The sequence below is a fragment of the Tigriopus californicus genome, chromosome 11 (assembly GCF_007210705.1).
Source record: "Tigriopus californicus strain San Diego chromosome 11, Tcal_SD_v2.1, whole genome shotgun sequence".
NCBI lineage: Eukaryota > Metazoa > Arthropoda > Copepoda > Harpacticoida > Harpacticidae > Tigriopus > Tigriopus californicus.
The window spans coordinates 12,148,185-12,160,504 of record NC_081450.1 but is presented as its reverse complement, the minus strand read 5'-3'; the positions used below and the strand labels follow the sequence as shown (position 1 = coordinate 12,160,504).

General features: G+C 42.6%; 1 protein-coding gene and 1 long non-coding RNA gene across 3 annotated transcripts in view; one reads left to right on the top strand and one right to left on the bottom strand.

Annotated features, from left to right (window-relative positions):
* The window catches only part of LOC131890119 (uncharacterized), an 18,731-nt gene extending 13,219 nt beyond the window's left edge, over positions 1-5,512 (top strand). The window contains exon 3 of the long non-coding RNA XR_009374275.1: positions 5,168-5,512. This is a non-coding gene — a long non-coding RNA (uncharacterized LOC131890119). The remainder of the gene's footprint in view (positions 1-5,167) is intronic.
* Positions 4,772-12,028, bottom strand: LOC131890118 (protein transport protein Sec23A-like). 2 transcript variants are annotated; one of them, XM_059239397.1, is made up of 10 exons: positions 11,812-12,028; positions 11,497-11,697; positions 10,331-10,907; positions 10,057-10,261; positions 8,627-8,841; positions 7,686-8,244; positions 7,058-7,384; positions 6,152-6,370; positions 5,904-5,933; positions 4,772-5,008 (listed from the first exon to the last, which is right to left on the bottom strand). In XM_059239397.1, the coding sequence occupies exons 2-10, from the start codon at positions 11,642-11,644 to the stop codon at positions 4,919-4,921; spliced, it is 2,370 nt and encodes a 789-aa protein (XP_059095380.1). In that variant the 5' UTR covers positions 11,645-11,697; positions 11,812-12,028; the 3' UTR covers positions 4,772-4,918. The 2 variants fall into 2 exon arrangements, with proteins under 2 accessions (XP_059095380.1, XP_059095381.1); XM_059239398.1 differs by lacking the exon at positions 5,904-5,933 and having other exon boundaries at positions 11,812-12,027.
* Positions 12,029-12,320: the final 292 nt, after the last annotated feature.

Sequence of the window (12,320 nt, the reverse complement as noted above, 5' to 3'; positions counted from 1 at the left end):
TCTGTTGCCTCAATGAGCCATTTATAGATTTTCAATATCCAATGAGATAATCGATTTCAATATTTTCCCCGCGTAACCGGGCAATGTTATCCTCAACAGTATGAAATCAAATATAAAATGACTTATCTCTAATAGTTACGCATCTTTAATATTGATATGATAATATTGAAAATTCATTGCTCAAAATGTCACAATTGAAAGCCACCCCCAGGAAATAAAGTTAAAAAAGACAACATTTGAACAACTAATGACTTAGATTATGCCGATATGGCTGATCCATGGAATTCTGTTCAAGAACTTGTTCCAGTTAGATTCAAAACCCTGTATTACCTACGCATCCGCTACTGATTTTACAAGGAAGCAAAGAAAAGAATGTATGTGGTAACTGCAATTGCAACTCTTCNGTAACAGTTTGTCACAAATTTAAAAATGAGCACCACCAACTAATCGGTGGAGAATAACGTTTATCGCCAAAAACAACACAAACACATCATAATTCACTAAGGCCCAATCAACTCATTATTTGGCAGAGGCTAACTCACAAAGCGCCCTCTGAAGTGCAGATCGTAAACCATATTTCGTACAGCGTCAGGAGCTTATTGATGAGCTTTGTACTGCCTTTTGAGAAGGCAGAACTTTTGATCCAGTGGTTTGATCAAGCTAGAAATTGCAGTGCAAAATTGTTGTGGCCTGGGACCATTCTCATTTGAAGAAGAACATAGTGTGTTAACTTAATCGCGAAAAGCTAATTTAATTATTAAACCAAAGCATCCCCGTCCATAAACCAGTAGTTCCCTAGCTCACCCCATACCTCCACCTTTGGATTGAACTTCCCAGCTTTGGTGGATTCGGCCAAACCCGACTTCTCCTCCTCCTTATCTCCCTCCCTCGAATCCAGTGTAATGTTTGGGAATATCCCACCAACAAACATTCAACGTTTTCCTCACGTTTTCATCACGGAATAATTATTCTGAAACTGTAAACGCAAGGCGTTTTTCTTACATGGGACTGGCCATAAGCTGCTTTAATTACGAAGTTCAATTTTGAGCTTGATCGAACGACTGAATCTAAAGTCGTACCCTTTCAAAGCCCGCTGTATAACTGCAAGTGTTAATTGTGAATTGTCATTAGTTGTCAAAGTAGTATCGATGAAAATATTTTTGAATAACCTTGATTTGAAATTAAATCATTTGAAAAAAAAAACAAATTTTTCTGCCATTCAAATATAGTCAACTTGGTTTGGAATCTGTGCAGGAAATCCATGGGCTAGAGGGCTTCAAAAACATTGACTTTGGCATATTTCAACAAGGATTTTCTAAATGCTTCTGGATTAAAGTAAATACGTAATGTAAAGTCATTATACTTTAGGCGTGTAGGATCAGCCGTAGAGCACTGAAAATTATGAACATATCTCCATGACCAAGACTAGTCATCAGGGCTGCACGATTAGTCTTATTCATGTTGTAGGTTCGTTCTGCCCATAGCCCTCTTGAAACTCAAGAAAACGCAATTTTCAACATAAGACTGGCAGCCCTGATAACTTGACTAACAAATCGGACCAAAGTTTCTACAAACAGCCTAACTTTAATTGCGGCTGAATTGGCTTTTTGTTATGACTAGTCTTAGTCGAGGTATGTCCATAATTTCCAGCGGTTTATGGATCAGCATGCGTTCACCATGAAAAACTTGCTAGTACCTCAACTATGAGCATGATATGTTTACAAAATTCGTTCTCTCTTAACTGTTTGTCTCATGTTCTCTTGTTGACATTCTTGAAAGATCTTTGATAACTGCTTTCTTTCAAACATCAAAGTATGAGTGATCATATTCTTTTTTAACCCAATTCAACCTCAAAGTTTTCAAATTCAGACAAAATCTCCCACAAGACTCATCCATAGTAACTGACATTGGATTTATGCGTCATTCCTGGAAAGTTTGACGAAAAAGTGTGGGCTGAAAATCTGAAATCAAGTGCTTGCAAGTTCAGCTATGATACTGGATGAGTAAGATACAGTCTGCATTCTCTCGGTCGTTTTGGCCGGTCGCCAACTTCCTGCAACTCTCTAATCATTCTTTTAAATGACTCAGAGGGACATATTTCAATTATCGATCATGTTTCCAGTCATGTACCTGTTTGTAATCCTATTGAATTTTGATAATGCGAAGCTTCTAGAATAAAATCACGATAATCGAATTAGCTAATGTGCATGACGTTTGTGGACAAAAAGGCCCCTGGATAAACGTAGTATCATGAGCACAAATCGTGACGGTAGATTATAAATTACCCAAAGCAAAGGCGACATTTTGATCGACTACAGTAGACCGTTTGAAAACTTATAATGATATATGACATGAAATATTATTCTCTATTATTTGTTGTATCATTGAGATGATAGTTGAACCACCAATGAATGAGAGTGTAAAAAATAATTGCACCAATATTTTAGATACCTTGTTATCATGGTGTCGAACCCAGGGTTTTAGAAGAAGGATCTTTTTTACTCGATGCTCATGTCAATCTTGTACCGAGAATCGACGTTAATCTCTCAGGGTTTATTACTCTACTTTGAAGCTTGTCTTAACGTTCGATCAAAGAAATTTCAGAGTTTAATCTTGAATCGATTTCACTCTTTCAAACAATTCACGTGTGAATCAAGCGCGATCACGCCTGGTTCTCTTCCTCTTGTTTGTGTGATAACATAAGCTCTAAATTGGGCGTGGTAGAAGAAACCATGGGTTTGACATCTACAATGTGTCCCGAAATTGGATTCCTCTCTCGAATTTACACTTCTTTAACATCAGCTGCTCTGCAAAGGATTCAATTTAACTGCTTTGACTAAACTAATGCAAAGTAGCCTTCTTAAATTTCAACCTTAATCAGTCATTAGTTTATTTTTAGGACTCTCTTGATGCATCATTTCGCGTCTTTCGTTTTAGATCTTATTTGATGTCTAGGCTTGGTATGCAACTTGACTTCCCTAGTTAAACCCATAGGCATTGGTCTTTAGGAAGGCGGATTGGAACTTTTTTTTCGTTCTAAGGGTTAAGGCGGCTTTACACTAGGATGGAAAACCAAGATTGAGTCCGGTTTGATGATTGAAGTTGGGCTAGTGTTGGGGCGAGTCCCGGAAAAGACTTGAGGCCAGCAGAGGGCTCCAACCTTTCGTTGTACTCAAGTCGAACAAAAAGACTCATATTGCGAAAAGCTCGCCCCAACATTAGTACCACTTCAATCCTCAAACTGGATTCAATCTTGGTTTTCCATCCTAGTGTAAAGTCGCCCTTACTCATATGGCCTAGCAAATCTCCGGACTTGTCTCAAAGAGAAAACCTCTAAGTATACCTCCATATCGACGTGGTTACGTTTAAGCTCGAAATCAAGCTTACAGATCATTTCAAACTATCCCGCTGAAAGTTTGTTTAAACACTGTTCCTTGACAGTCCTAAAAACATATTTCGTTCGACATTCGACATTCATCGCACGTTTAAGTCCAGAGATAGCATCACGATGCTAACTCTGTACAAGTCGATTGTCCGCCACATCTTGAATACACCTCACCCATTTGGGCTCAATGAGTTCAGCAGGTTTGAAAAAGGTCGAGCAAGTCCAAAGATGTTTCACTAAGAACATCACAGGAATGAGAGAGCTCTCATATTGGGAGAGGTTAGAAAGGTTGGGATTGTACAGTACTCAGAGAAGGTACGAAAGGTATCTGATATTGTACGTTTTCAAAAGTATCCATGAGCTTTGTCCCAACCAGGGTTTAGGGTCAATTCTAGTGACCGTAGAGGCTTAATGTGCGTTTTGAGAGCACCTTCAAGTCTTCGAGAATCAGGCTAGTTAAAACAATGAAGTCCAACTCTCTTCTTTCTCGGGCTCCTTCATTGTTCAATTCTGCCCTCAAATATTCGTAGGGCTTATGTAGGCGCCCTGATCAACCTTATATTCAAGGTTAGCCACATCAGCCATAGGTTTCCAGACACTGGATGTCGGACGACCGACCACTCGGTTGGTAAACAGTACAATGGATGGTCTCCTGGGAATTAGATTACAAACCGGTTGATTGTACTGTTTAGCCAACCGAGTGGTCGGTCGTCCGACATCCAGCATCTAGAAATCTATGCATCAGCCAACACTGATTCGTTGGTCGATCTATATGATCGATATGATGATATATATAAATTTAAAAAATCCTCGTCTTGAAGTGCTGGGATTCCAATCCAAGCAGCGGTAAGGAAGTCAGTAAAAACAACAACGAAACTGTGCGACTCAATATGATCCGACAATTATTTGAGGGCGGGGGAAAGAAGGCACAAAGGGAGCCCCTTAATTTCTTTACACCCTGTACCAACGCTCACTAAGGGGTAATTTCACTTAGCATCGGTATTCGCCACTTCGTTTTTTCCAGGCACAGGTCATGGCGCACAAAGCTTTCCCAAATGTCGATAACTGTTGAGGATACATATTCTGTTCGGATCTTTTTACTCCTTCAAAAATGATTAAATGGCTTTGTCTAATCATGGTATTAACTTACTGAATGACCCCAAAGTAACACGGAGCCAACTGGCAAAGCGGATAGTAACGATTGTTGACATATCGATTAATGCTTTCGCGGAAACTAATTGTTGATTTGAATTCATGTCCATTCATTTTGAAACATTGTGAGCCCATGCTGATACTATGACCCAATTTCATCAGCTAAGTCTGGTCATCCGTGGGCAGAACGATTATGAGGTCCAACATCACACCAACATCTTCGTCCAAACAACGTTCGTTCTTGCAGATTTATTCAGCTTGTCATCAATAAAATATGTAGGAAAAAAGTAAACAGACATAATGAATATGGTCTTTGTGAAATCAACCCAACCAAGAAATGCGTGGGAACTCGTGGATTATGTGGCAGTTCCTCGTCAAATTCTAGGCTTGCGAGCTCACCGACAGCTTCTTCAAATGTTCCATGAACACTTGTAAACTCACATCGTCAGTCAATACGGGGGCACCGCTATCCTATAACGAACAATTAAGAGAGTTAATGTGACATAATTGCCAAGTTTCCTACAGTGCGTGAAGGAAGCCCATGCCGCTTTTGGAAGAATGAATCACCTTCACCGATTATAGCTTCAGATTTGTGGATTCTGATAACACAATTGTTCTTAAATCTTTCAGTCCATGAATGCTGGAGCTTGGATTTCTCTGTCAAAGATGAATCAATGATGAAAAATATTCTAGAGAGATAAAACACTATGTTGGCCGATAGGATGAACAAACAACGTGGAGGATCGAGCATTGAATTACTCTTTTTGCTCTATATCATAAAGGCTAATAATACCACAAAATGTCTGATTTCAATAATGCCATTTAGGCAATCGGGCAAAATTGTTCATTTTGCCCGATGCTTTCAAATTTCAATGATTGGTGATTGTAACTAAGGCTCTTGGAAATTGTCATGCCCCAAGATAATTCATACTAATTTCGTTTGGGCTCAGGCTGATGATTAAAAATTGAAGAATGATTCAACTTGACTGTTTGTTTTTACTGCTTATCAGCGGTTTATAGAGGGATTGCACTAGTGACATGCGATTGATGGACAAAACTAGCATTTCTGTCTGCCACATCGTTACATTGGCCTATACAAGACAGTTTTAAGTTTTCCAAAGTGACATCATCGCACGTAAAAAAAATTGTTCAACAATAATTGAATCCAGGCTCAAGCATTTCTTTCAAGAGAAACATCTTCACAGTCGACATAATTAGATAGAACATTGTGATATTAGTCGGAAGAAGTGCAGAGGCTAGTCACCAAAGCAATCCTAAATCAATCAAAATACCCATATCCACCACCATTGTCACAACATGACCACCTTACTCCCGAAGCAAAAAAAAAACCATCGATGTATATTACCCCTGCATTTGAACCTCCGATGGAAATATCCTAAACAAAATAGCGGGAACATGAATAAATTTTTAAGGCGAAATGATATCATGGGTAATTTCCTCACTAAGCATCCACAATAATGCTTCAGCATATTATCACTCGGAGGAGGATTGAATTCAATAAACGTTTACATTTGGAGATTAGATAATTCCCTCCGCTCAACAAGCGACAAAATAAAAAATCCAGTCAAAAACGCCATTGTCGCATTCACTTACCCCGCCATACATGGCATTGTTATGGGTCTGAGATGGGTTGACCTTGCAGAGTAAGAACCTAGCCTGAGAACCGCCCTGTTCCGTACTGATATAACGAGGCACGGGGAATCGCGTCTGTAGGATCTCGGTGGTGTCTGCTACGGGGGCTTCTAGTAGTTGCTTGAAGTTCTCATACTCTGGCAATTCATGGTAGCCAGCATTTCTCCATTGAGCGATAGTCTGAAAACAAACACAGGAGGGTAATAGGAAAAAAAACGACATTTAAAGATATTGAACGATTAATATAGATTAATCCTTATGAAGAATTCCCAAACTGCTTTTGCTCTTTTGCTATTTTCAGATCCAATCCATTACTCTAGTTCTTTTGATTCATTGGGTGACTCAGAAGGTATTCCTACCCAGTGCACTGGAGTACAAAATATACTTTAAGACACATATTCAAATCTTTATGTTGGTCTATTACGGTCTTTTGGGCTAATGATATACAAGAAAAAAGAATTCTCATTATTCATTTCACATGCATTTGAGCGGATCATAATATTAGGGCAAATTGCATCCCTTCGAACCTCTAAGACTGAAAAATATGTGCAATTTAATCTTCTTTCACTTTGAAACCAATGTGCCCAACGCACCAAAGCACAAGTGGAAACAAAAAGGGATGGGCATGTTACCTTTAAATGATGTTTTAGAGCATATCATGTTCTTTCATGAAAGTAGACCTGAACATGTCTAACGCAGTAAAATTGATCGCCTTGGCGACATATTTCAAGAAATGCTCCTCCCAGGCGTGATCATATTTATGCTAAAAATAAGTTTCAGTTGTTTTGGCTGAACCATTTTGTACTGCTCGACCTTGATTTAAAAAAATGATCAATAAACGCTCCTTCAATTTCATCTCCACCTTACCTCTCCGTGGAAAATCAGAAGCTGGAAAAACGTGTCCATGAGAAGAATTCGATCGGGCTGAATCGAGGACGTGTCCAATAGAACCGGCACCGGGGGTCCGTTGAAAGTGTAGGCGTACAATAGGGGCTGGATCATGATGAGACATTGATTCATGTCCTCGCGATACAAACAAGCCCGGTAGAACGAGGTCTCATCCGGCGAGTTATTGAACACTTGCAAGAACTGCGAACGACGTAGGTGGAACATGAATTGGGGATATAGTGTGAAATTATCGGGAAGGCGGAACGAGTTCGTGTCATCCTTATGGTATTCCCCAAACTTCTGGCACTGCAATCAAGAACTTCAGTCATTAGCCCACGTTTCAAAGGACGAGAATGGTCAATACCTCTCTAGTTAGAGTTAAACAATATTCATTTCCTTCATCAAAACGTGGAAAACCATGTGCATATGAAAAGGGTTATCCCGTTGATTCCAAAGCTCAACACGGTCTTACTCGGAACTGAAAGTGCTTCATTGCTAATATCCATCACAAGAGGTATTCCTACGGATGGATTTCAATAAACTTTCATGGTACCGGTAATACAAATTCAAGTACAGTAATATGCTAGATTTTTTTTTCTTCTCTCACCAAGCGAATTAGCATTCGATCCACCCATCGCAAGACGTCGGGACCTTCATCTTGGTTATCCGCTCGCCAAACCGCCATTCGACCCATGAGCACGGCCGCACATTCCTGGTCGAAGCTGGCCTGAATATGTTGAAGAGCCGAGGTCGGATCGGCCCAATTCCGAGCTAACGTCGTCACGCGTACTCGTCGCTGGCCGGAGGCGTGCTGGTATTGCGTGATGAACTGAATGCAACCCCTCCCACCTTGCGGAATGGGGGCTCCATGTTGGTTCACCACTTCAAAGAACACGGCCGTGGTCGTGTTGGGACCGAGTGTGCAGAACTTCCAGGCCGTGGTCCCACCCAGACCCACTTCCATTTCCGACACGGTAGAGTCCTTCCTTTGAGCCGAGTAACAAGCACCAATGGCCCCTTGAATCTTGAGCTCACGCGAACACTTGACCTCGAGGGTGGCATTAAAGGCCATCTTGAAATGGTCGTTGGCGTCCTTGACGAAAACCCTTTGGAAGGTCTGCTTGAACAGAGACGAGTTAAACGAGTCACCCATGACCATGTGTCCACTGTTTAAAGAAAGAAAAACAAAGTTGAAATTTTCTTTGGATCAAATACGTAGGGGAATCAAAAACAAAGGAGAATGAAATTGATGCATTTTTCGTAATCTTCATAAGTTCAATAAAATCTTCTCTAGGACTGATAAAAGCAAACAATTGGTCGTGTCTCGTGTGACACGAGGCAAGTCAAAAATTTTCTTTTCCTACTACAAACTATATTGGTTAAGAAAGGTGTTCAAAGCTCTCATATCTAAAAGCCTAAAAATGGGCGGAGTAGCTCAGTTACTGATTACCAATTTCACGGGAAGTTTTGTTGCAACAAAGCATAAGTCTTCCTTAATGTAGCAATGCACCTGCCTGACGAGTCGAATCAAATGGGTTTGCACCTTACCCAGTATAATTGCAACAGGCTTTCATCTCCATCAAGCCAGTTTGATCCAAAGCGCAAGAATAGATATCAATGGCATGACCGTTGGTAGCCGCACGATTAGCCAAGGCCTCGAAATGTTTGATGGCCTTCTTCATATACTTCGCATTGTCCTTCTCAATGTCGTGATGCGATCGAATGGGGAATTTGAGCTCATCGTTCACTACTTGTCCCGGGCCCTGAATGGAAGAATCCAACACGAAACATGAGATTTTATCAGGATAAATCGTCACAATATAATCCTAACGACAAAGGCGTTACCATCTTGGAAATACAATTCGGTTATTTTCGGTAGGAACTAAAAAGTTGCACATAGGGCGAGAATCACTTTAAAAACTAAAAGGTATTCCTTAGGGCCGGAACAGATTACAGTTCCGGCTTTTGCTTCCAAAGGCGGAATTCGAACCCACGCCTCCTTGGGAACCAAGTCGTGCCTTTATCGGGTGCATTAGACCACACGGCTAAAAACTGTGTAATGGCATTACTTATTCCAGTTTCTATTATTGGAATCTAAATGGCCAATATTTCCGCACTTATCCCTTATCATTGACATAGTTCAACATATCTGACGATCAAAATGGGTATTGCCAAATCATGTCAAATGGAGATAATTGAAATGTAACCCAATGAAATATTGGCAAACGACAAAAACTCTCAAATAACCGTAAGAGTGATGCCTTTTAGTAGAATCCATGGAGATTTACTTTTCCCGTGAATTATTGTTATTGATTGCAGAAGGAATGTCTTAACAGAACAGTAGGTCATTATGGCATTCAAAAGTCTCAAACTTTTATGCAAGTAACTTGTGTAACTAGTCATGGAAATGTAGATTCTAGAAAAATATGAGTAAACCATAGTTCAGCTCCAAGGATGACTTCTTGTCAACCAACTACTTGAATGAATGAAGTCTTCTAGTTCAACCCTGTCTCATTGAGGAGAAAAAGCCAAGACCACCTTCAATGTCATTGAGAGCAAGTGCTCTGGGATACAACATAGCAAGGTTGTCACTCTCATTGTGAGCGATTTATGTTTCGGCACTCAGCCACGTTTAAGAAAAGTGCTCCAAAGGTTTCAAGTTTCGTACAGTTCCCAAAAAAAAAAAAAGAGTAAGAACCGCTCTGGGCGTTAGAAAAAGCAAGAAGCAACGAGTCATTTTTGACCTTTTTGGGTCCATAACATTACACCATATAGAGCGCTAATGGAATTACATATCCTTTTTCGAAGAAATAATAATCTCAGCAATTTCGTTTGTCTTGCCCTACTTGCGGCGAGTATCAGTTTTAAACCCAAAGTTACTAATACGAATATCAATTTATAGCCGTGAGATATACGATTCTATGTTTACTGTTTGTATCTTTAGACAGACAATCAATCCCCTAACTACAAAATCTCACCTGAGAGCAAGCCCCACCCACGAACATCATCACTCGGGCACCACAATTAGGGTAGGAGGCCTCCAACAGACCCACCGCGATGGACATGGCCACGCCCGACGAGCGCAGAGGCCGTTTACCTTGATTCACGGGCCAAGGGTCCCGTTGTAGCTCCCCCAACAGATCCGTCAGGCTCATGTCGCATTTGGCCACGGGTTGTAAAAACCTGTCCCCCCCAAAAATCCCCCTCATGATCAAACAAAGATCCTTTTCAAATCCCACTCGATAACCTTACTTATTAGCGGGCGGGGTGGGCGTGGGCTGCATGACACCGGGTTGTCCCGGACGAGGACCTCCGGGCGGACCCGCCGGAGCTCCTCCTCCAGTATTGGGTCCACGTCCAATGCCCAGCATATCTTGAACCTGCTTAGCCGAGTAGTCCTTGGTTCCCCGGAAAACGTAACTCTTGGCGATGCCCTCGCATCCCAATTCATGGACTTGCACCATCTTGCCGAAAGTGATCAAGCCAATGAGCGCGTTAGGCGGCAACAACGACAACGACATCTGAAGGGACTCCTTCAAGGCGCCCAGCTCGTCTTCTTCCATGCAGGTGTCCACGGCGTACAGGAACACGGGCGGCAAAGTGGGCGCCCGCGTGATGGTGTACTCCAAGGTGGAGAATTGGGGAATGAGCTCGGCGGGTTGGTTCTGCTCCGAGATGGCCGCGTATTGGGGCGGGAACGTGTTGCGGTTGAAGCAGAAGTTGCATACCCAGAGCTTAGCCCGGAAGTCCACTTGGCACATGGGATTGAGGATGGCCTTACAGGATTGGCGCGCGCAGAGTACCGGGTCATATTGGATGGGTGGCAGATCTGGAATTGATATCAATGGGATGAATGAATGAATTTGTTTTGAAAAGAGAATTTGTCCAGGGGAATTAACATAGTCCGTCGTCTTCGTCCCAATGGAGTCGGCGTGTCCAGATGATGTATTTCTTGGCATTCAATATCAGCCTAGGGTCGGGCGTCAACATGAAAATAGCTTCATCAGGGTCAGTCGTAGTAGGAGTTGAGACTCGCCCAATTAAGCCACTCGAACCATATTTGAGTTTGAGCAAACTGTGTCAAGCGCATGCATTTTGATTCAGAAAGCCCTCCCAACGTGTCTCGTCCCCATGGTTAACACATCAGCCGATAGTATCGAATCGTTTTCAATCGATCAACCATGATGGCTTTCGACCTTTTCACTTCATGCAGTCAAGGACAGGCAAGACACGATCGTCCGGCAATGATTGAAAGTTGTGGCTAGGTTAAAACGATCCTGGTCCGAACGGATCTTGGGGCCCGGGAATCTATGATTTTCCTCCCACAGGCCACCCAATGCGTCCAGCCCCACTAGCTACCCGCTTGCCGCTTCCAGCTTGCCGCTGGTATGCATATTAGTGCGATTAGTTGGCCTTACCCGGGCGTTCCTTCAAAGGCGTGTAAAAAGCGCCCAAGGGCACCACCATGCGGGTGGCTTCCAAACGAGACGAAGGCCACACATTCCAAGACAAGCGCACCCCATCCCGATCCTCATTCGCTTGCATATATTCCTGATACGTGGCCATCCTGCTTCCCGCGTGCACGAGAACTGCGTCAAGTCGATGGATTCCGCCCACACCTAATAAGCATCGGATAACATCATAGAAACAAATAATCTCTTGGCCACGGTTAGCTACAACTCAAGTCAAACATGAGGGCCAACCATCAACCGATTTCGAGGAGGTTTCTGTACCCGTCCGTGGTTTATTCGCGTAGGTTCAAAGCCAGGCGAATCCGGCCGATCACCTAGGGCTGAGATACGAGCTGGGGGGTCCGGATTGGGGCACCAAACACGGGTCCAACTGGGGGTTCAATCCTCGGGAGGCAGCAATCACTGTCGGCCAGAATCAGTCCGTCAGTTCATTGATTGGGTTGGCTTGCGTCAGATCTCGAGAGATGTCGAGCTCGGAACGTGAGAAGCCGGCCTTGAACTCTGGCTGAGGCCAGCCTGGCCTATTCAGCCGGTCGGGTAGTCCACGTCAACTTTGATGACGGCGCAAGAACGGAAAAAGTAGCGACGGTGAACGCGGCAAAGTTTGAAAGTCACGGAGGGCCTGAGGAGGGAAGAAAAGTGAACAGCCATATATATTTCCAGAATTTAGGAATGGGAGGCATGATGGCAGATCGAAGGGCTAAGGTCCAGGTCTCTGGGTTGAATGATGATTGGCCGAGTCAATGTGGTCGGGATATTTTTGGTCTTAC

Excerpts from the sequence above, each read along its gene's own strand:
- LOC131890118 (XM_059239397.1), bottom strand. The coding sequence starts at position 11,644 with ATGGCCACGTATCAGGAATATATGCAAGCGAATGAGGATCGGGATGGG. Across the intron at positions 10,908-11,496 it reads GCCTTTGAAGGAACGCCCGG|ATCTGCCACCCATCCAATAT; the intron begins GTAAGGCCAACT and ends TATCAATTCCAG. Across the intron at positions 8,842-10,056 it reads TGGGTGGGGCTTGCTCTCAG|GGCCCGGGACAAGTAGTGAA; the intron begins GTGAGATTTTGT and ends TCTTCCATTCAG.